At 46.9% G+C, this 24,677-nt stretch overlaps 1 protein-coding gene across 12 annotated transcripts in view; it reads left to right on the top strand.

Moving 5' to 3' along the window:
- Positions 1–24,677, top strand: part of LTBP1 (latent transforming growth factor beta binding protein 1) — a 344,018-nt gene that overhangs the window by 1,634 nt on the left and 317,707 nt on the right. For all 12 annotated transcript variants that reach the window (XM_036334902.1, XM_036334896.1, XM_036334900.1 and 9 more), the window contains exon 2: positions 169–239. In XM_036334902.1, the coding sequence (XP_036190795.1) occupies positions 169–239 (71 nt within the window). The remainder of the gene's footprint in view (positions 1–168; positions 240–24,677) is intronic.

Genomic DNA, 24,677 nt, shown 5'->3' with positions numbered 1-24,677 from the left:
CCTTCCTGGGCATCTCTGGGTCAGGCATCCTGGACAGCCGCGAGGACTCTCTGGGAGCCAGAGGAATATGGAAGCAGGATGCTGGGCTTGCGGGAACCTCCTAGAAGGTTGGGCTCTCTGGGAGAGAATGCTGCCACTGCTGGACTCAGGAGTCTTGCTTTGTTTCAGGGTCAACGTCTGTGGAGGGCAGTGCTGCCAAGGCTGGAGTAAGGCCCCTGGCTCCCAGAGGTGCACCAAACGTAAGTCTCCATGCGCACAGCGGCCCTGCACGGTAGGCAGAGTGGGGCTGTTCACACTGTGCGATCCGACAGGGGTCACGTGAAAGGGGCTAATGCTGTCCTGGATACGCTGGTGTCTGGAGTACAATCCACCCCATTATCTGCAGCCTTCATTACCATCCGGGGTGGGCTGGGCCATGGTAACGTTGGTATCAATGCCAGCAGCAGACTGTTGTCCGGAGCCACGCAGCCAAGACTCCTCTGCACTCAACTCAGGTATTAATCACTCGGTCTCACCTGTGAATCAGGAGTTAGGCAAAAAAATTCCTGTTGGAGGATGTGCCATGTGACAGGAGCTATGCAATTAATTAATTGAGACATAAGATGATGGCAGGAGGGGAATAGGAAGTAGAGGGCCCTATTTTAGGATAAAACAACTAGTTTTTTTTTATTTAAAAACAAATTTTTATTTATTTCAGAGAGGAAGGGAGAGGGAAAGAGAGCTAGAAACACTAATGATGAGAGAGAATCTTGATCAGCTGCCTCCTGCACCCGCCACACTGGGGGATAGAGCCCACAACCCGGGCACGTGCCCTGACCAGGAATCAAACCGTGACCTCCTGGTTCATAGGTCAACGCTCAACCACTGAGCCATGCCAGCTGGGCAAAGCATCAATCGTTTTTAAAGCTTTCGGAAAACAGCAACCAGCATCCTTGAGGCCTGGCTGTTTGACGGGCGGGGTTTCCTGCAGTTAATACTCATGCTTAGCAGTCTTTTAGATGAATAGATTAATGATGCGTTTAGATTTGGAAATATTTCCCCTGTGCATCATTATGTTAAGGATTAAGGTGAAGCATATTTTGAGGTTCCTCTTGACAAGTCGCTTCTGTCTCGCGTTCATTGGAAATAGAGAAGTTTTACTTCCACTCAGAAAAAGTTAAGCATTCTTAGGTGTTCTCTACAGAGTGCTTGAGCCATAACTGTGTGGACTGGAATCGTCCAAAATTTCAGCTGCTTATCAGTATTCAGCATAGCAAGTCAGATTTAGCAGTTTGTCTTGTGTGTGGTTTGGATTTTAAAATACTGGTGGATGAAATTTTAAGCTTCCTACTACAGTCATCCTGGTGAACTTGTTTGTTGAAAAATGCCTTCAGTCCTTGAAAATAAGGAGGACTTTGGCACAGTGGCTTTAATTTTGTAAAAGGGAGTGTTTAGGTGGGTTAGGATTTGGCTGTGATCAAGGAGCAGTGGCAGGTGTGAACTCACTTACTGAACTCAAACCACTAGATCAGAAATGCTCAGGGTTGTAAGTATTTGAGATTAAGTCATAACTTGTCACTTCTTAGATTGCACTTAACAATAGGGCACCAGCATTCTCCTGAATTTACAGTTGCTCAGGTCAAATTACACACCCTTTACTACCTCCAGTAGCTCCTGCTCAAAACCTGATGTGACGTGGTTGCCTAAACGGAGACAACCCATCCGTGAGAGCACCATTGCGGTGGGATATGACTGTGTAAAGATGGAAAATGCAGAGCAGGGTTTTAGAGATGGGTGGGTGCCCCTCGCTGCCTGTCAGAGAGAATGCATCGAGACTTTGAGAAGTTTACTTGGCAAGTGTTGCAATTAAGTGCCCTCTCTGAAAAGAAGTAGTCCTCCATTCTCGGGTTATCGGAGGATTGGGGGACCCAAAGACATTCTAGAGGATCCAGAGATGCTCTAGAAGCAGAACATCCAGCTCTTGAGGAATCGCCGCATGGCTTTCTGCTTCTCCTGGTGAGAGAGGAAAGGCGTGTGTGTGCCTAGGCACAGCTGGGTGTGTCTCTGAGAAGCTAGGGTTTAACAGTTCCTGCAGGGTTCCGGAGGACGTCGCTCCATTAATGTAGTATCACAACACCAACAACAAATGCTTCTGGCTCTCGGCCCAAGTTATCCTTCCAGATCCTGGAATGTAGCCCTCGGGTAGCGCTGGGATCTAAGCAGTGCAACATCCCTTTCCTTCGAAAGAGTATCCTTCCTGCCCAACCTGACAAATGAACTCAGGCCCAAACGCTAGAAGCCTACCACAAGTCCTCTCAGCAATAATTGTTTTTAAAAATGATCTTGGGGTAGGTCAGTGCTCAGTCCACAGTGATGTATCTACTTCAGCGGTTCTCAACCTGTGGGTCGCGACCCCTTTGGCAGTCAAACGACCCTTTCACAGGGGTCGCCTAAGACCATCCTGCATATCAGATATTTACATTACGATTCATAACAGTAGCAACATTACAGTTCTGAAATAGCAACGAAAATAATTTTATGGTTGGGTCACAACATGAGGAACTGTATTTAAAGGGCCAGAAGGTTGAGAACCACTGGTTTAGAAGAAGACTGAGTTCAGAACCTCAAGCCGTCACTAGCTGTGTGGCCATGGGGAACTCATTAGAGATCATTTGACCTCTCTAACCCAATTTCCCAGCCTGAAATGACTGCCACACATGTGCCGACCTTGTAGGATTATTGCAGGTATGAAGGTGAAAGGGGACGGATGTGAAAACCTCGAAACCAGGAAGATTCTCAGAGTTTATTATTGGATGAAGCCAAGGAAATCCTGTCTCATGGATCTATGACTTGGTTCTCTTTCTTATTTCCCTGTGTGTGTTTCCCCAGCATTCGTCCTTGTCATGGTTTTCTTTTTTTTTTTTTAAAAAATATTTCTTTATTGATTTCAGAGAGGAAGGGAGAAGGAGAGAGATAGAAACATCAATGATGAGAGAGAATCATTGGTCGGCTGCCTCCTGCACACCCCTTACTGGGGATCGAGCCCGCAACCCAGGCATGTGCCCTTGGCCAGAATTCAACCTGAAACCCTTCAGTCTGCAGGCTGACGCTCTATCCACTGAGCCAAGCCAGCTAGGGCTCTTTTTAAAGTAATTTAGGGTTGGGGGTGGGGGATGAGTAAATGGGGACGATGAGTAAGTTCTGGAGATCTCATGCCCAGCAGTGTGACAATAGTTAGCGATACTGTGGAGTAGGCCTGGAATTTGCTCAGAGGGTAGGTCTTGAAGAGTCCTCACCACAAAGAAGACATGCTAAATATGTGAGGTGATGGGTATGTTAATTAGCTTAATTGTGGTGATGATGTCACAACATATCAAAACAATGGCAAACACCTTAAATATATACAATTTCTATTTGTCAATTATACCTCAATAAAGATGAAAAAAAAAAAGAACAAAAGAAAAAGCCAGTCATTCCGTGCTTTTCTGGCTTTGATTATCAAGGAAAAAGAAATACAGCACTTTGGGTTGTTCTGTGCCCCAGAATGCTCTATTTTAGAAGAACTCTAAAAGAGACTAACTATTAGATTATTGGTGTGCCTCTAGCTCTCCTGTGCACACGCTTGCTGAGGGGAAAATGCTCCCCTGAGGTATTCATAAATTGAATGGAAAAAACCCTGACACCAGTTTTTGAGAATATAACCACTTCAGTAAATACTAGTGGCATTGAGATTGCAAAAGAAATTGACGTGGTCTCCTCTCATTTATTATGCTGAGATTGAACAGTTACACTTGGGTATAATTTATTACACTTAAAAATACAAAAACAAAACAAAACACAAAAAACACACACAAATCCCAGTGGCATGCCCACACGAAGTCCCTCGTTAATAAAGCAATCATAAAATGTGCATGCTCTTTCAGTTGTATCGCCCAGGATGCCTCCTCATTGTCACTGTATTTTGAGGATAATTGAAAGGCTTCAGTTAAAGAATTTCAGGTCATATCCAATGGATGCAAAAAGTATTTTGCCTAAGACAGTGGTCGGCAAACTGCGGCTCACGAGCCACATGCGGCTCTTTGGTCCCTTGAGTGTGGCTCTTCCGCAAAATACCACGTGTGGGCGCGCACGTACAGTGCGATTGAAACTTCGTGGCCCATGCGCAGAAGTCGGTATTTTGTGGAAGAGCCACACTCAAGGGGCCAAAGAGCCGCATGTGGCTCGAGAGCCGCAGTTTGCCGACCATTGGCCTAAGAGATCGGGTGTGTTTATGTTGTTTCCTTTGCTTAATCCAGTGAAGAAAATAAGGTGCCCCTTCCAGGCAGCCTGGACTGTTTTCAGTTGATTGAAATTGAATTTAAATGGACCACAGGCAAATGCTTCTGAAGACTGAAGACTTAGTGACCCTGAAATCTCTGATCAGAGAGACGTGACACAAGCAGGCGCAGGGACAGCCACTCTCTAGTGGCTATGCGCACCCACAGAGGGGGTCCCGGGGTTATAGCTGCCCAGTCTCTCCGTGGGGATGCCCGATGGCATGCTAATGCTGGCGTTCCCAGACACCCTTTGTGTGTGCAGCTCCGGAAGTTGAAATCGCAGCACCAGATATGGCGTTATAGTTATTAATAGGAAGTGACTGCTGATAATGGTATCAGTTTTAGGTAAAAGAGATAGTGCCACATTTTTCCTCTCTCCAGAGAGTTAACATTTCGAGGAGGGCTTTGTAGCTTAGAAACTCTGTCTTTTGAGTGGGGCATTCATGTTTTTGCCTCTCCCCATTTTTTTATTTTTTTCCCTCTCTGTCCAAACTGAACCCACTGCCTATAAGGGTTTCTTTCAATTTGTTTGTCCCCCTTTCAGGGTAAATGTGGGCCAGAGAGAGACATTGCCAGTGGGCTTGGCTTTAAAGAGAAGACTGGATGTGGGGATGGACACCACAAAGAATAAAGGGGCGACGAGGGTGAGGCCGGGCTGGCAGGATGAGGGGGCGGAAGGGGGAAGGTGGCGGAGGGCCCGGCACATGGCGGGCCCTCAGCAAAGGCATGGATGGTTCTTTCATTTACTTAACGGAGATCTGTTTCGCTTTTACCATGTGCCACATTCTATGAATAGAGGAGAAACGCAGCCAGCTGTGGGGAGGACAGGGTCTGTTTTTACTCACTTAACTCATGCACAGCAAGTGACTTGTTCTCTCCTTAGCAAGAAATAGAAAAATCGATATTCCATTGCTTTTCCATTGGCATTCGGCCCACGCTGCTTTGGGAAAAGGAAACCCAAACCTAGGCGGGTTCCTTCTTTGTATGCAGGGGGGCCAGAGGTATGTGTACCCTCGGTGCTCAGCGATGCTGCAGCTGATGGCATCGGCCGGGAGGGTGCGATGTGGCCGGGTTCCAGGTGACCGAGGGGACTTCCAGGCTGTCGCCTGGCCCTTTTGGCTCAGGGTTGTGCTAACTGAGCTCGGGAGCCAGGCCCAGAGCGATTACACATTTTTCATGTGCCTGCTATGGCCATCCACAGCCGCTGTGCCAGTAGATCTGCAGTGAGGTTTGCCATGGCAGCTGCTGGGAGGGCTGCCCCGGCCCCAGTGCTGGGAGCCAGGGTGGGAGGCCCGGCTGGGAGAATCTGGTCCTGCTGCACAGACAGCCCGGTGAAGGGAGAGGGACCCAGGGGTCAAGTTCACACTGGGTCAAATATGTGTTCTCAACGCTAGTTAAAACAAACATTCAGGAGCCATAAATTCTGTGTTGTGATAGTACTTAAACCTTCGTAGGGAAGCCCTCCACCGGCCCAGGGGCCGCCTGGACACACCGACCGCCCGCCTGCCCTGCTTGGCCTGCTATTCAACGTTTCTCTACTCAGGAGCCCTGGGCCCTTAGGAAGCCTGACTTTGGCAACCACAGGAGTTTGCTGTTTCTGACCCTGTCCTTTGTTGTCTTGGATATTCCAAACATACTCAAACATGTCTGGGAGCTCGAGTGGAATTTTCCTAAAAATGCAGATTTTGCTTCCAAGGCCTTCCTAGCAATGGACAGGGTGACACGGAGTGCTAGGGCTGTGTCTCCACTCTTTCAGCACCCACCGGCCAGGGCGAGAGCATAGACTGAGGGTGCCCTGATGGGGTGAGGGTGGCTTGTGCCTTGCTTTCCCGAGCACTGAGAGCATTTTCTTCATCTTCACATGCCGTGGGGGTCGGGGAGGCAGGCATGACTTACCACCCCCTTTACAAAGAGGAGGCAGAGCTCACACCCCACCCCAGACCTTGCGGCTCTTGGTTCCTGGTTCTTTCCAGCGCCCTCGCCTGCATGCACGTCTAGTGCTGCCATATTCTCTCTTGAGGTCTTGGTCTTCTTAGCTCTCCGTCTGGACAGCCCTGGCTTGGGTTAGCTTTCACTGCCTCAGTTTCCTTTGTGATTCGCCAAGCTGTGTGAGTTTGCTAAGCCTGCCATAGCAAAGTGCCACGGCCTGGTGGCTTAGAACAGTAGACATTCACTGTCTCAGGGTTGTGGAGGCTCGAAGTCCAAAATCAAGGTGTCAACAGGGTGAGTTCCTCCTGAGGCTGTGAGGGAGGGATCTGCTCCAGGCCTCTCTTCTTGTAGGAGCTGTCTTCTTCCTGTGTCTCTTTACATCATCCTCCCTCTCTGTGTGTCTATCTCTGTGTCCAAATTTTCCCTTTTAGAAAGACACCAGTCATATTGAATTAGGGTTCCTTCTAATGACCTCATTTTAAGTGGTCAGTTTAACTGGTCATTTTAACTGGTCAATTTAAGTGGTCATTTTAACAATAGTGCACCAGCATTTTCCTGAGTTTATAGTTACTACCTCCTGTAACTCCTGCTCAAAACCTGATGTGACGCGGTTGCCTAAAGAACAGAGACAACCCATCCATGAGAGCACCATTGCGGTGGAATATGACTGTGTAAAGATGGAAAATGCAGAGCAGGGTTTTAGAGACGATGGGTGGGTGCCCCTCGCTGCCTGTCTACTGAATATGGCTCTCTATTCAGTGAGCCCTGAGTCCCGTGTCCAAATAATAAAGATCCTGTGTCCAAATAAGGTTCAACTAAGGTCACGTACTAAGGTACTGGGGGTCAGGACTCTGACATATCTTTCTTTTTTGAGGGCAGGATTCACCTCATAACACAAACCCATAGATACTGTGCACATGGACTTGAGAGGTGGGCTTACTGGGAGGTGGGTCAGCCTGGGGCACTTGGGAATTCCCCAGCCGCAGCCCAGGGACGGTGGGTGCAGGCTCGCGAGGCCCTTCCCACACAGGCTGTGATTGTGGACTTGTTCGGCTTCTTTCCCAATGTAGAACCTCTGGCTGCTCTGGGGGGAAACTGGCTACTTTGGTTTTGGTTATGACTCTGGCCATGTGACTTGGTCTGTTTTAAGAGGTTCTAGATGGGTGGTTCTTCACCGTGAATGTGCAGCTGGTCATTTCGGGAGTTTGTATGGAATCAGAGTCCCTGGGGCTTTCCACAAGCACCCAGGTGACGCTAATGAGGGTGGCCCCCATTTTGAGAAGCTGATTCAGAAGGAACCCTCTGCTGGGCAATATTTAGGACCCTTCTTTGGGAATTTAAGGGCCAACCCCAACACTTCACAACTCAGAAATGTCTCAAGGTGGGGGTCCTCTAAATATTAGTTCAGCTCACTTTTTTTTTTTAAAATATATTTTATTGATTTTTTACAGAGAGGAAGGGAGAGAGATAGAGAGTTAGAAACATCGATGAGAGAGAAACATCCATCAACTGCCTCCTGCACATCTCCCACTGGGGATGTGCCCGCAACCCAGGTACATGCCCTTGACCGGAATCGAACCCGGGACCTTTTAGTCCGCAGGCCGACGCTCTATCCACAGAGCCAAACCAGTTTCGGCTCAGCTCACTTTTGAATATATATACCAGTGGTCAGCAAACTGCGGCTCTCGAACCACATGCGGCTCTTTGGCCCCTTGAGTGTGGCTCTTCCACAAAATACCACATGCGGACGCGCACGTACAGTGCGATTGAAACTTCGTGGCCCATGCGCAGAAGTCGGTGTTTTGTGGAAGAGCCACACTCAAGGGGCCAAAGAGCCGCATGTGGCTCGCGAGCCGCAGTTTGCCGACCACTGGTATATACGAAGAGTGTAGCATATCAGGTTATTTCATCCAGTTTTTCTTTAGTTAGTGGAGTGTATGATAAATATGTTTTTACAAGAGTTGGAAAATTTCAAAATTGTTAGTGATATGTATGAGCTTAAATAAAATGGTTTTTAAAAAGGTTGAAATGCTTTTGGAACACACTGAGTGGTTTTTTCCACTAAATATTCTATTTTTAATTACGAGATATTTTAAGTCCACAAAAACAGAAAATAATAGATCCAACAGGGTCGTGTTTTTAAAAGCTCCCAGAAGTGGTAATTAAGCACAATGATTTATAGATAAGGGAGAGACTATGGTCTTATCTTGCTCTAAATGCGTGTTTTGCTAATGAAGTTTCCTGTCTTGTTAGTGGAGAGAAAATAGTACATAATTGGTTGGTGTGGCACAAATTGGTTGTTTTGGTACTTACGGAAAAATACATCACAGCTGTATTTATCTGTTTATGCCTATGTGGACCTATTCATTTGCCTTCCTTATTATGCAGGATTGAACATTTCTGGTAGGCACAGCCCATTGGGCTGTGAGACCTGGGGCAAGGCCAGGTGACCCCATTCACAGCACGGGAATAACATGGTCTGTACTGTGATTCAGAGGCTTGTTGGGGTCCCGCATGAAGTAACATAGGAGAGGTGCCCAACAATATTTGAGCTCTCAGGGGCTCCCATTCTGCTTAGGCTTGCCTCCTCCTGGGTGCCCCAGCCTTCTACTGTACACACACCTCTCTCTCTCTCTCTCTCTCTCTCTCTCTCTCTCTCTCTCTATATATATATATATATATATATATATATATATGTATGTATATATGTATATATATGTGTGTGTGTATATATATATATACATACATATATATATAAAATTTTATTGATTTTTTTACAGAGAAGAAGGGAGAGGGATAGAGAGTTAGAAACATCTATGAAAGAGAAACATTGATCAGCTGCCTCCTGCATGCATCCTACTGGGGATGTGCCCGCAACCAAGGTACATGCCCTTGACCGGAATGGAATCTGGGATCCTTCAGTCCGCAGGCCGACGCTCTATCCACTGAGCCAGACCGATTAGGGCTCCACACCCCTCTTTGAGTTTCTCAGATCCCCTGGGGAAAATCATGGTGCTCTCTCCTTGTCCCCCCAGCACTGATTTCACTCTGACTTGGCTCTGCCTAGGGCTGGACCAGGTGGGAGAGGCACCTGCCTCCCCAGCAGCGTGGGTCTCCTGGGGAGCAGCGTTTTCTTTGTGTCATTTTAAGTATCCGGGCTCTGCTCCTTGCCATGGTCCAATGGTAGCTGAATTGACTAAAATCAAATTGAACTAGCACGTCTGATTCTCTTGTGTTGTAAACACCGTCCTCTAAATCCTACATGAAGAATTCTCCTTCCTCCGTTGACCTCACCTTTTGGCAGTCAGCTCCACGTGGTTTTCTTTCCCCTCTTTTCTCTGGGGGGTTATCCCTGCCCAGCAGACGCTGCGATTCTGACAGCTTTTCAAGGGCACAGCACCTTATTCTCTTTCCTCCTGCTCTCTTTCTCTGAGGGCTGCCCTGGCATGGCCCGCACTTTAAGACAACTTTTCCTTTCTTCCTGCCAATTTTAGAATCTCTCTGCTCAACGTCAGCTGATAGAGATTTGGGACTAAGTAAAATGAATGTGGTATGATTTCCCCCCCTGTAATTTTAGATCCCCAAATACTGCTCTTGGCCAACTACACCATTCCCTGTGGCTTTTCCACTCCACCACATTTGAGTAATATTGTTGGCAGGGATGTAAGTAAACAGTTTGCGAAATGTTGTGTTTTGTAAATTAGGGGATGGATGGGCTGGTTTTTGAATACGTGCCTTCGGTTCTGCTGGGCCTGAGGAAAGATGAATTTGGTTGATGGATGGGAAGACCAGTTGAAGGGAGGTGTTGCTATCCAAAGTTGATGTGGTCACCTTTTCTGAACCGGTGAAATCAGTTATTCAGAAGTGAGGACACAGTGGCTGGAGGGGAACCTTCAGAGGTGTTTTGGGAATAAATTAAGGGAGGGAGGAGAGAGGAAGTTACTAGTAAAAAGCCACTGGAGGAAGACAGGGTAATAAAATAAGGAAAATACAATAATAACTCTCTTTTGTCTTTATACACTTAAAAATGTCTGTATTTCTTGTAGGGTTACCAAACAATTCCAATCTCGCTTGCAATCTTGCAGGTACTTAATTTTACCATCTTTACTATAAATTAAAAGTAGAGTCTCCAGCCTTTCACCCATATGTATTTTATTTTAACACCACATCAAGTGGATAGTTAATAATGAAAATCTTCAAGGTAAGTTTCACGGTGAAAGCTGTTTAAACCAGCTAAGGCAGCCCACCTCACCTTGATGAATTATTGGCTACAAAGAGTGGGGCACTTTTCTGCCTTTGCCATTAACTGGGAATCTTCAAGCAGCTCAACGAATGAATTCTTTCTGAGACATTTCAAAACCTAAATAAAATGGATGGGAGAGCAAAATTCATTACTCAACCTCATTCAAGTAATTCTTGTGGCTATCAGGCATACACATCCTCTTCCCTCCTAACACTGTTCATATCGTGTCACAGTCGTGTGTGTGTGTGTGTGTGTGTGTGTGTGTGTGTGTGTGTGTGTTTGGCGTCCCAGCTTGCATGTGAGCTCTGTGCGAGGGGGGCGTACACTCAGCCATCTTTATCCTCAGTATCTGGCAAGTGCACATAGACTTTATGGAATGAATGGATGGATGGATGGATGGGTTTATTTGTTGCACTTTCACTGAGCCCCTGTGTACCAGGTATAGGCACACAGAGGTGTTAAGCACAGAGGAAAATAAAGCAGGTGATAGGCTAGACTGGCCACTTAGACTGTACTTGAATCCTTGTGGTCATATCAGCACCACACACACTTACAAACACTTACGGCGGGTGGGACTGGAGGAGGGGAGCGTGGTCAGGGATGGTCTCTGTCAGGAAGGGATATGAAGGGGTCTGGAGGAAGAGTCGTTTAGGCCAGGAGAAAAGCTAGCACAAAGGCCCGGGGTGGGAATGGGCCCAGTAGTGAGTATTACTGGTTTGCAGGTAGGACTGGAGTATTAGTGAGAAGGGAGACAGGGCAGGGCCCCTAGTCAGTCTGGTAGGTGATAATAAGGCCATAAATAAGACAATAAAGGGGACTTGGAAATGCGTTTATGATGAAGGAATTGGTATTTTCAGCACTTCTTTGGAGGCCTGGAAAAATGTTTTAAATAGAGAATTCATTCAATCACTTTTATTGCTATATTTTATGGATGAGAAAAACTCCATATAGAACAGTAAAGTGCTCAGGACCACAACAAATTATTGTCATAATCTGACCACCTGGGTTGTGCCCTGACCACCAGCCCAGCTCCATGCCCTGACCACCAGCCCAGCTCCATGCTCCCCCCACACCCCCCCAAAACCCCAAGCCTCTGTGGAGCTCTGGCAGAGAGGGGACACTCTCACCAGGGTCACAGACCAGACTCAGGGTGAAAGCTTGAGGGTTAAGAAAAGAAAAGTCTCTGGTCACAGCTGTGTTAAAAGGCAAATTGTTGGGGATCCTCACATGGCACTAAATGCACAATGCAGTATTTAACCCTTTAAGAACCGAAGAGGACAGTCCCACTCTGGTCTCCATAGAAAATTCCCAGAGGCCGTTAGCACGTGCTAAAGTGAGAGGGCAGAAGTTGTGGAATACATTTGAATGCTGTAACACCCCGCACCCCCCTGCCCCCCAACCCCGCAGTCTAATTTACAGATTGCGGGTGAGCCCGAGGGAAGAGGTAGATGCAAGGCAGCCACTGCTGGGCGCCTTGGTAGTCACTCATCATCTCCAGGTGATTCTGTTCCTGTTTGTGTAACGGGGTACCCATTGGCTACACCTCCCATTTTGTAGTAAATATTAAATAGAATGTGGTTCATGAGAAAGCTTCCTCCAAAGTGCCATGTAGGCATAGGGTGATGTTACTGGTAAAGTTTTTCTGGCTGTTTCGTGAACGTTTTTCAGTTTGTGACAGTTTTCTCTGTAACGTGTTGGTTATGTGTCTGGTCTTGAACCGTAGACCCCTTCGCATGTTTCGTGGGATTGTGAGGATTACAGATTTTGTGAATCAGGTCTTTATTGATTTTCCTGTTCACCGATGGGTTCTGGTTTCTTGGGCACCTTCTGGAAGTGGGTTTGAAAATAAACAAAAATACCTAAATCCCCTTTTGGCCCCCCCCCCCCCCCCATGCCTCCACTGCGATTTGTATTATTCTCCTAAGAGTAGAGTCCAGGCAAAGATGAGAAACCTTTGTTTTCTAGAGAGATCTGTTTCTTTCTTATGGTGATAGTGAAACAGTTAAGTTAGACCAGAATATTTTAGTAATCGAAGGTGAAATGACACAGATTGTTAGTAAATTAAAGGCAGGGACCCTGCTTTTGTTTTCCGTTTTATCCACCAGCAGTGGCCTACACAGCAGTTCTGTGCATACAATAGACCCTCAGTAGGTTTTCTGATTCATAAGCATTACGAGTCACTGTTGTTTCTGAGGGAGAGACCAGCTGAAATTCATTTGCATCAGTGGACCGAGAGTATGTCGTTAACCAGTTCCCTTTGTTATGAGAGAATGAATATTAGCAAACCTTCCCGTGGAACAGCTTTTCATGCTCAGTTTTGACTGTTAAAATTGCCCCGTTTTGTCCTATAATGCAGACTGCTTTAATGGCATTTCACAAACCTCGTGGCTCTCCAGGTGTGGTCCTTGGGCCAGGGGCTTGTTAGAAATATAAATTCCTGGGCCCTACCTTAGACCTCCCGAGTCAGAAACTGGCCTGGGCCCAGCACTCTGTGTTGTAACAAGCCCTCTGGCAGCTAGAGTTTGAGAAGTGCTGCCCTGGCCCAATCCATCTCCTCTCTTTTCACACCCCCTCCATTCATGTGTAGAGGGAGGCAGGGTGCAGGGAAATGGGCTCCTCTGGGCTCCAAGCCTTGGGGACTAGCAGCTAAGCTTCCTCCCCATTCCTGGTGGAAGGGGGCGGTTCTGCAGTCTCCGACGGGAACCTCGTGTTCTGAGCAGGTGCAGCGTGCCTGTTAGCGCACGTCGCATTTGGCACTCTCACCGAGGGGACCAGAGAGGCCACTCTGCCACCCGGTGAACGTGAGTCTTATATCTTCGGGCCTTCCTAGCCCTCTTCTGTCCTTTAACATGGAAGATGCTCCGATCACACTTCTTCAGATTCATTAAGGCTGCAGGTATCAATGTGTGGTGCTCGGACCTCCTGTGCATCACAACCTCCTGTGCATCACAACCCCCCCTCCCTCACCCCCCTGTGGGATGTGTAACAAATGCAGGCTGTGGGGCCCCACCCCAGACCTACCGGATTGGAACCTAGGTGGTGCCTCACCACCCTCGTTTTCCCAAGCAGCCAGCTGACCCATCCACCTTGAAGCCCGAGGCCCCGGGGTTAAATTGGGTTGCCAGAATAAAAGATGCCGAAGGCAAGAAAGGATGAGAAAGGCTATACATTTCCCCCATCTTTCAGGTAATTTGTGGATACCGTCCCAATAGAACTTTTCTTGTTTTGAGGCAAACCATTCAGAGACCCAATTTTCCACTTCTTCATATGTTTTGAAGTGCTGCTCAGAAAGTGCATGTGCCATCGATCGGAACAAGTGGTAATCTGAAGGAGCAAGGTCTGGTGAATACGGCGGGTGGGTTAATACTTCCCAGGCTAGATCTTTTAATGTGTCTTTAACTGGTTTTGAAGTGTGTGATGGTGCGTCATCATGAAGCAAAATTACTTTGCTGTGTCTTCTGGCACATTCTGGGCGTTTCACGATCAAAGCGTGATTCATATTGATTATTTGTTGTCAGTAGTGATCAGTATTAACGGTTTCACCTGGTTTTAGAAGCTCAGAATACACCACACCTTCCTGATCCCACCAAACGCAGAGCATTGTCTTCTTTCCGAAGCGATTTGGCCTTGCAGTCAATGTTGATGGTTGACCTGGATCAACCCATGATTTTGTCCTTTTGGGATTCTCAAAATAAGTCCACTTTTCATCATCAGTCATAATTGGATGCAAAAAGGACTTTTGTGCCGTTGAAGCAACATTTTACTGATGACTTTTCGGCTTTTCATTTGTCTTTCGTTCAGTTGATGTGGCACCCATTTTCCTTCCTTTAAAATCTTTCCCATTGCTTGTAAGAGATCTGAAATTGTTTGCTGAGCAACATTTAATCTTTCTGCAAGTTTTTTTTTGAGTTTGACACGCATCTTCATCCAATAATTGTTGGTCTTCAAACTTTCTCGGTTGACCTGGACGCTCTTTGTCTTTGACACCAAAATCATCACTTTTAAAGCGTTTAAACCAGCGTTCACAAGTGTCTTGAGACGGAGCATGTTCACCATAAGCTTCCCGAAGTATTCAGCAGCACTTTTCTTCAAAATAAAGTAATGAATTAAAACTTCCCACAAATGCTCTTTTTTTTTTTTGGCACAAAATTCAACATTTTTAAGTGTAAAAATATGTATGATGTTAACACCTTCAGGAAATTTGACATATGAAGTTTTGAAGCTTGTTGTCAATACAACAAAATAGCATACATATCAAATCACATATATATCAACATATGTGTAACTCCATATATTGAAAAAAAAAATCCGCATTATTAACTGGGACATCTAGTATACTCCCCAACTGAGAATTGAACCCACAGTCTTTTGGTGCATGAGACGACACTTTAACAAACTGAGCCACCCGGCCAGGGCTGCATTTTACTAGTACTTTGAGGAAGCCTCCAAATGTTTAAATACCATGTAGACAAGGCTACAGTCTTAGACAGTGGTGCTCAAATTTGAGGAAATGCTTTAAAAAACCTGGTTCTCAGTCAGTCAGTGTGGGCAAACACTTACAAAAATGCCACCGTTTTTATAGCTGAGTTATCTATGTGAATGTCATTTCAATTCCTTAACTTTTGGTGAGGTGCTGGTTGTATAGAAGGCGCTGTGCTGTGGGCCAAGAAGACGATTAAGATGCTGCTCTGTGGAGCCCCCCTGTTTCTGAAGGAAGGGCATAGCTAATCTGAGGCTTTCTGAGGTGGCTTCTGCTATCAGTTACAAGTGCAAAAGGTTCATTTTTAAAATAAAATTATTTTTATTGATTTCAGAGAGAAAGGGAGAGGGAGAGAGAGACAGAAACATCAATGATGAGAGAGCATCATTGATCCTCTGCCTCCTGCACACCCCACACTGGGTATCAAGCTCTCAACCCTGGTACGTGACCTGACTGGGAATTGAACTGTGACCTCCTGGTTCATAGGTCAACACTCAACCACTGAGCCACGGTGGCCAAGTGCAAAAAGGTTCCTTTTATTTCTCCTGTGCCTAGTACATGGTACGTACTCAATAAGTATTTTTTGAATCAACGAATCTTTCATGTCTTTCTGACCTTGTTGGGTCAATTAGTTGAGTCTTGGAAACAGAAGATTGACGTTGAGTCGTCTATATTTATGAGGGAAATTCAGACTCAGCAGCCGGCAGAGGATCAGCTACGGCTCTTAAAATGATGTTGGAGAGGAGATGGATTGACTGAGGATAACGCAGAGGCAGCCAGGGCCGGGTGGAGCGGGTGTCTGTATGGTGTGGTGGGAGAGGGGTGGACCCCGAGGCTGTGTTAGGCAGAATCCCTTGGTTGAAAGTCAAAGAGACACAGACTGGCTGAAGAAAAAGAGGCTGTTTATTGCCAGATATCTGGGAAGCCCCAAGTTTATGCTGGATTCAGGCCTCGCTGGACCTAGGGGTTCGAATGGTCATATCAGCACCACAGTGGCTGCATAATTGGCAAGGCTCAGTGCAAAATGAAACTGTGGGAGCCTTTGTTAAGAAACATGAATCTAGCAGTAGGTTACGTGTGAGCTACTGTGAATTTCCAAGAATGAATCATGGCCGCCAAGTGTAAGTCCTGCGTCTTACCATTTGGGAGCTGCTTTATTGACCAGATGCTCATTGCGCCCACCGATAGCCTGTGCATGTGCAGTGGCAGATAGTCCAGCCAATTAGCTCACGGTCTCTCGTGCCTGCTGTGTATTATCCTGAGCGCCGGGCATTCTTCCGGACGGGAGCTCTTCTAGAACTCACATTTCACGCTCAGGTTTCAACCCAATGATGACTATTTATATGGAGACCAAGTATAGGGTCACTTTTTAGTGTGATTTCAGTTTCAGTGACTTTTCTATAAAGTTCTCATGGAGTCCCAGTTAAAAAATTTCACTTAGAAACACACGGAGTGAGTTTCCCAAAGCTTAACCCTGTTGGGTTGGAGCCCTGTTATTCTTTACTGTTTGCTTATATTGTTCACGTGAAGACTGATCTGGGTCACTGACCACATTTTCATGAATTGGGGTGCTTTCCATACAGGCTTCAGTTCCCTTTTGGATGGGTGTTCTACACACTGTTAAAGAAATCCGTGTCGGGGAGTGAGCCGAAGGTTACCTTGACTGATTCATAGCACCGCCAGGCAGAGCTGCCTGTGGAGAAAGTTCTAGGTTTCATTAGTAATTTTTATGACTCAGTGTGGTCTTATGATTCTACCTGTCTGTGCAGCCTTTTCATCTGGGTGGGAGACAGACTGATAAGCTTTTGGGTGACACATACAAAAAGGTGCACCTAAGAGTTTTCCATGGGGAATGTGTCACCATGTGCACCGCATCGAGGCTGTGGAACGCCACCCTCCCTCTCGGGAGCGCTGCATTTGCTCACCTCTCACAGACACACGGTGCACTTTCTCAGATTCTCATCGCGGCCACCTCTGTCTCAGAGGAGGAGCTGGTGTTTGAAAGTGTGATGACAAAATCGTGACTTGAAAAGAAGACAGTGCTGATTTTCTTTTGCCTGAATGTTACTCATTTTGCTTTTTATCTCATATCATAGAACTTCTTGCTAAAAGTTACCAAACAAAATATGACCTCAGTGTAGCTTAGCTTTTCTTTTTTAGTATTTGCCCACATAAATACCTGCAACTACAGAGGATTTAAGCCAACATACTTTAAGAAAATACATTTTTATTGATTTCAGAAAGAGGAAGGGAGAGGGAGAGAGATGAGCGGGCATCATTGATTGGCTGCCTCCTGCACACCCCCTACTGGGGATCATGTGCCCTAACCGGGAATGGAACCCTGACCTCCTGGTTCATAGGTCAGTGCTCAACCAGGCAGCTTCTTTGACGTTTTATTGTTGCCCAAGTTCAGGGTTACATGATACATTAATGCCTGTCTGAGTGACATGGGGTAAGGTTTCAGGGAACTGATTGTAGGCATTGTAACATGACAGAACATGCCTGTCTGTCATCCTCAGTGGGTGTCCTGACAACGGGAAGCTGATGGCTTAGAACCCTATTTGCAAAGGATCCGGGAAGTCAGTCATTTAATCTAGCCACCCTGTCCTCATTCCAGCCCAGGAGTCCTCCAGGCACTTCTGCCACTGGCCACTTAGACTGTACTTGAATCCTTGTAGAGACAGGAAGCTCATTCCTTCATGACCAACCCTGTTCTTCTATAAACAACTGTAATTGTGAAAAATAAAATCATTGTTGTTGAGTGTAAACATGCTCCCTTCTAACGCCCATTCATTCGCTAGTGTTGTCAGTTTCTACTTGAAGATGACGAAGAGTCCTTGTGCACATAGGCATTCCTTAAAGTATTGGTAGAGGTGGGATAATTACGTATAATTTCTGATTCTTGTATTTTCTTGGCGAGCTCCTTCTTGATAGCCTCTTACAACATTGCCCAGTTCAGCAAGTATGTGTTGAATCTCAGTCCTGTGCAAGGCACTCTCCTCAGTGCTGGGTGGAAGGCGTGGGGACACAAAGATCTGTTGGTTCCTGCCACGCAAGAATGTGCTGCGGTGGGAAATGGATCGGAAAAGCACACAGATTGATACAGGAGGGAAGCCGCGTGCTGCCGGGGCTCCAAAGAGAGAGACTGATACCAAACTCAGCTGCATTAGGCAACTGAGTTCAGGACCCGAGGGAGTTGAGGCAGGTGGAATGTTTTGCAGGGTGAGTCTGGGAGAAGGGCATTGGGGGCAGACAGATGTGTGGACCAAAGCCTCAGGGTAGGAAGCATGAGTTGTATCCACAAGGCTGGGGTCTGACTTGCTCAGCCTCTAGAATGCTTGTAGAGGAGGGGACGGAGGCAGGCGGAGCCAAGAGCTGGGAGAGGCTTGGTTCCCTGCCTCAGTTACTTGCCCAGCATCATCACCATGCCACTGCAAGAGCTGAGACCTGGGTTGGAATCCAGGTGTTGTCACAGAGCCTCCGCATCTCAGTCTAGAAATAATCTGTGCGCATTGTTAGGATTGCAGGACTGTATGTGAGCCCAGCGGAGGCGTGGGAAGTGACAGGATTCCTGCATTGGCTAGGCTTAGGGGAGCGGGCAGCGCACATACAGACCCTGCAGGGCTACAGGGCACTTTGCAGAGGAAGACCTGCTCAGGGCAGACAGAAGGTGAAATGCCAGGGGTGGCAGTGGGGATGTGGAAGGGGACAGGGACATCGGTTGAGAAGGTAGGATCAGATCTGACGTTTTGAGCGGGAGGAAGAGAGATGGCACTCAGGCTTCTGTGGGGGAAGGAAGGTAGGCAGGAGGGGTGAGTTTGGTGAGGGGCACCTTGAGGTGGAGGTCCTCCAGGTTGAGAGAGAGGCTGGGCTTGGGGACTGGCTGGGGTGGTGGGAACTCAGCCAGGGGAAGGTCTGTGCTCCAAAGGAGTGTGCTGGGGATGCAGGTGGGAGCAGGTGCATGAGGCCCCATAGCAGGGAGCCTGCCGTCCAACCTTGGAGATGGGCAAGAGGAACCAGAACCCAAGGGGGGGGGGTGGTCATTTAAAAGCAAAGAAAGGAATGAATTCAAGAGTCAGTGAAAGGAAAATTGGCGGAGACAGCCTGACAAATGATGCCCAGTGTCTTAGCGTTTTCAGGGGGGAAAACCAACACAATCATTACATTGTTTGTACACACACACACACACACACACACACACACTGGCATGCACATGTACAAGTTCATCTATTATTTAGGCCTGTTAGTTTCTTCAGAAAAACCCTCAGGAAATCCTCTGGCTCCCAGAAAATGTCTATATTTAGAAGACTTTTGGAGAAAGCCTATTGTTAAGGCTTAGTTTACTGGCTAGTCACCGAGAGACCATGGAAATGTAAATCACACATCCCCTGAGTGGGCAGTGGGGAGAATGGAGCCTGCTTTGTTCTATTGAAGACCGTGAGGTGTAAACATGACTCAGTCCTTTGTGACCCCAGAGGACCCAGGAGGGCGGAGCTGGAAGGGACCACTAGCCCTGTGTGATGGATGAGGAAATTGAGGCCCAGAGCACTGTGACTGGTCCAGGGCCACCCAGCTCACTGGAGGCAGAGCCTGCTAGCTTGATGTCAGGTGTTTCTGCTGCTTGAAGTAACCTGTTCATCCGAGGCCAGAACCTCTGGTCTATATTCCTCAGTGGATGGCCCAGACGAAAGGGGTGATCAGCTAAGAGTGTATGTGTCTAAGGGGTTATTCAGGGGCCATCCAACTATAGTGTTTGAGGGCTGGAGTGTGGGAAAGAGCTGTGGACCAACCCTACTGATTATTATATATAATTGATTTCAGAGAGAAAGGGAGAGGGAGAGAGAGATAGAAACATCAGTGATGAGAGAGAATCATCACTTGGCTGCCTCCTGCTGCACGCCCTGCACTGGAGATTGAGCCTGCAACCCAGGAATGCGCCCTGACTGGGAATTGAACCGTGACCTCCTGGTTCATAGTCGATGCTCAACCACTGAGCCACGCTGGCCAGGCAACCCTACTGATTATTGCTAGTGCCCTCATAATTGTTAGAACTTTCTACCAAGTGTCCCCCAGAGGAAAGTGCTAGAACAGGAGGCGCGAGCTTGTCCCTGAAGTCTAAGTAGATGTTAAGTGTCCACCTACTCAGTTTTGTGCGTTTCACATTGTGCTCTCAGAAACCCCCAGGACTCCACCCACATACATCTGGGGCTTTCAAGAGAGAGAGGTAAGAGAAGAAGCAAGGTATGTGTGGGGCGGTCGGGGGTCAGACACACCCTGCTCTACCTGTTTCATGTAGTAAGTACGCTTCACTGTAAAACTGCATTTGAGGAGAGGATCTCACTGTAACATTTTGAACATGAGTCACGGCTGTCCATTGATGCACAACCTCTTTGAAGGTGGCACTGTTCTCACCTCCCAAGCCACAGTTCAGGTCAGCGTCTCTGTCTTAGGACCACTCATCCTTCCTGTCACTTTGACCTTCAATCCCCAAGCTGCCTCACGGACCTGGCCCGCGATGCTTACACCATCCTGAGTGACCCTGACGAAGGTATATTATGGGATTGCCTGGCTCTGCCTTTCCCCCCAGGCGCCAAACTACTTTGCAGTGAATGGAAAGCCTGTCACCCCAGAAATGCCCTTGGCATAGACCAGGAATGGGCAAACTTTTTGACTAGAAGGCCACAATGGGTTCTTAAACTGGACCGGAGGGCCGGAACAAAAGCATGGATGGAGTGTTTGTGTGAACTAATATAAATTCAAAGTAAACATCATTACATAAAAGGGTACGGTCTTTTTTTTCAATAGTTTTATTCATTTCAAACGGGCCCGCGGGCCGTAGTTTGCCCACGGCTGGCATAGACCCTAGTGACTCTAAAATATGACCGTGGCTCCCACAATTTTCCGTGCTTGTTAAGGCACAGGCTGCTGGGCTCTGCATGTCTCAACTGGGGCACGAGAACTTGCATTTCTAGGGAGACCCCAGCTGCTGCTGCTGCTGCTGTCCAGGGACCACGCTGTCTTATGATTCACGAACGTGGATACACCTGGGGCCCAGCTCTCCTGCCGGATGAGTTTTCTCATTGGGTAGCTTTTCCTTGGTTGTTAAAGGCATACGAGGAGAGGAAATGTCCTGCTTAAAGAGTAAACAGTAAGTGGCATGAAGAACTCAGTGTAAATGTGTGTTATGGCCCACTTCCATTTACACTCATTAGGTTTTGCTCGACTCCCCCACCAAGCTGACGACCATTTACAGAAACAAGGTTTCTGCAGGAAAGTGGCTGCACAGTGTTCCCCTTGCTACTGGTCATAGAGACCCTGCCCAAAAGGGTGTGGCAGTGACAAGGATTGGCAAGAGCTTCTCATTGCCCAGGGCTTGACCAGGTGCGGGTATGGCCAACCGTCGAGGAGCACGGGTTATCAGAAAGGTAAATATTTCTCTTCCCTGCAACAAGTAATAAAGAATGGAAGTGCTCTGTATTAAACAGTCTTTTGAAGGACCGCCCTCCTTAGAGTCCCATTGTCTTGCCCAGAGCTGGGCGTGAGCTGTGTCCTCCCAGTGGCCAAGCGGACCAGACAGGCTTGTGGTCCCTGCCGTCTGGGTCGGAGGTTATCACCAGTCACGGGTGGGAAACCCCCCTCAGGTGTTGAGCGGTTGGACCAGGCAGATGACTATAACGATTGTTCCATTAACACAAACATTGCCCTTGAGCTTCTTCTGCAGTGGCTCATCTGCGGTGGAAAATATTTAATGTCAGTTTTGGACAGTGCACCTGGGTGACACCACTAACTACTCTTGAATAAATGCAGACGCTTAGCTAATACCGTGATTACATTGCACAGGTGGTGGGGCCGGTGTCTGTGGGCTGCTGAAAAGAAAATGGGTGTGTTTAATGCTCAGTGGGGTGGGCTCAGGCAACACCACTTCCCCTTTCCTGCGGGTGAGGATGGGCCTGGAGTCTCCCGAGAGCGAGCGAGGGTGAGTGTTTCCAGGTGAGTTGAATACAGCGCTGACAGGCAGGGTTTGGGAGTGAGTGCCCTGGAGGGGTGGGAGGGTGGGGCCAGGGTCTCTGCTCCTCGGTGCTCACGGGTGGATTTCCCAGCCTCTTTCCTGCCCTGAAGGAAGGAGAAGACAACCGGGAATAAAAGTCCATCCCCCTCGGAGGTCCGCCCCATTCCACACAGGGCTGACACCTTTGAAACGTCAGCTTGGATCTTGTGCTTCCCTCCTAGAATTGCGATAGGTAGAATAATAAAAGCGAATGATGTGGGTGGGTTTCCTGTCCTCCAAGCCCTGTGCTAGTTGCTTACCCTTGAGGTGGGGTGTGTTGGAGTGGAATGGCGTCCTTCATGCACGTAATGAGTTAGGACTCCATGTGCTTGGCCGAGGGAGAGAGATGGTGTTGAAACTAAGAAATGGTGGCCTGTGCAGATACAGAAAGACATTTTAAGAGACAGTATGTTGGCCACTCTAGGTAGGTTTTGTCAGAGTAATTTTGACTGTAGATGACTTTCATCTTAGGTACTTACTTAACTCCCTTCCGCCCCAAAAGATGAGATGACTTTCTACCATCCCCATTGTACAGATGTTACAGTGACGCTTACAAAAGGGCCAAATAACTAGGCAAAGCTCATGCAGCGGGTAAGTGATGGAACTCGGATTTAATCCTTGGCATTCTCACTCCCACGCTCATACTGGGACAAACTGATATACTCAGGGCCGGGCAAGCTGGTGATGAGGAACTAGAAACAGTGCCCACACCAGGAGGAGCTGCAGGCATGGGAAAGTTGAATCAGGGGAAAAGAAGGCACAGGCAGGATGGTAGCGCTTTCCTCCAAAACTGTGGAAAGGGGAGTCAGTGAATGGAAGCTAAGGCAGATGTTCACTCACAATAAGGAAAAGCCCCCTTTTTAAAAATATTTATTTATTTATTATTTATTATTATTTTTTTATTGCTTAAAGTATTACAAAGGGTATTACATATGTGTCTTTTTTTTTTTTTTTTCCCTGCCCTTGACTATCCCCTGGCCTCCCCCACGCCCCAGCGTCCCATGTCCATTGGTTATGCATATATGCATGCACACAAGTCCTTTGGTTGATCTCTTATACCCCTCCCTCCTGCCCCCCAACTTTCCCCGGCCTGCCTGCTGCATTTTGACAATCTGTTCGAGGCAGCTCTGCCTCTGTATCTATTACTATTCAAAAGTTTATAATGGTCTCTATTATCCATGAATGAGTGAGATCATGTGATATTTTTCCTTCATTGACTGGCTTATTTCACTTAGCATAATGCTCTCCAGTTCCATCCATGCCGTTGCAAATGGTAGGAGTTCCTTCTTTTTTATAGCAGCATAGTATTCCATCGTGTAGATGTACCACAGTTTTCTAATCCATTCATCTGCTGATGGACACTTAGGCTGTTTCCAGATCTTAGCTATGGTGAATTGTGCTGCTATGAACATATGGGTGCATATATCCTTTCTGATTGGTGTTTCTGGTTTCCTGGGATATATTCCTAGAAGTGGGATCACAGGGTCAAATGGGAGTTCCATTTGTAGTTTTTTGAGGAAACCCCATACTGTCTTCCATAGTGGCTGCACCAGTCTGCATTCCCACCAGCAGTGCACAAGTGTTCCTTTTTCTCCACATCCTCTCCAGCACTTGTCGTTTGTTGATTTGTTGATGATAGCCAGTCTGACAGGTGTGAGATGGTACCTCATTGTTGTTTTGATTTGCATCTCTTGGATGATTAGTGACTTTGAGCATGTTTTCATATGTCTCTTGGCTTTCTGAATGTCCTCTTTTGAAAGGTGTCTATTTAGGTCCTTTGCCCATTTTTTGATTGGATTGTTTATCTTTCTTTTGTTAAGTTGTATGAGTTCCCTATAAATTTTGGAGATTAGACCCTTATCAGATATGACATTGGCAAATATGTTTTCCCACACAGTGGATTTTCTTGTTGTTTTGTTGATGGTTTCTTTTGCTGTGCAGAAGCTTTTTATTTTGAAGTAGTCCCATTTGTTCATTTTCTCTTTAGTTTCGAGTGCCCTAGGAGCTGTATCAGTGAAGAAATTGCTTCGGCATATGTCTGAGATTTTTGTTTCCTTTGGATTCTTCTAGAATTTTTATGGTTTCCTGCCGTACATTTAAGTCCTTTATCCATTTTGAGTTTATTTTTGTGTATGGTGTAAGTTGGTGGTCTAGTTTCATTTTCTTGCATGTATCTGTCCAATTTTCCCAACACCATTTATTGAAGAGACCATCCTGGCTCCATTGTATGTTCTTGCCTCCTTTGTCAAATATTAACTGAGCATATTGGTTCGGGCCGATTTCTGGGCTCTCTATTCTATTCCATTGATCTACATGTCTGTTCTTGTGCCAGTACCAGGCAGTTTTGAGAACAGTGGCTTTGTAATACAGCTTGATATCTGGTATTGAGATCCCACCTACTTTGTTCTTTCTCAGGATTGCTGCAGCTATTCGGGGTCTTTTTTTATTCCAGATGAATTTTTGGAGAGTTCGTTCTAGATATGTGAAGTATGCCGTTGGTTTTAATGGGAAGTGCATTGAATTTATAGATTGCTTTGGGTAGTATGGACATTTTAATGATGTTGATCCTACCAATCCATGAACACGGTATGTTCTTCCATCTGTTTATGTCTTCCTCTATCTCTTTTTTCAACATCCTGTAGTTTTCTGAGTAGAGGTCTTTTACCTCTTTAGTTAAGTTTA

Source organism: Myotis myotis, unplaced genomic scaffold (genome assembly GCF_014108235.1).
Source record: "Myotis myotis isolate mMyoMyo1 unplaced genomic scaffold, mMyoMyo1.p scaffold_m19_p_14, whole genome shotgun sequence".
Lineage (NCBI taxonomy): Eukaryota > Metazoa > Chordata > Mammalia > Chiroptera > Vespertilionidae > Myotis > Myotis myotis.
This window is presented reverse-complemented; position numbering and strand designations above follow the sequence as displayed.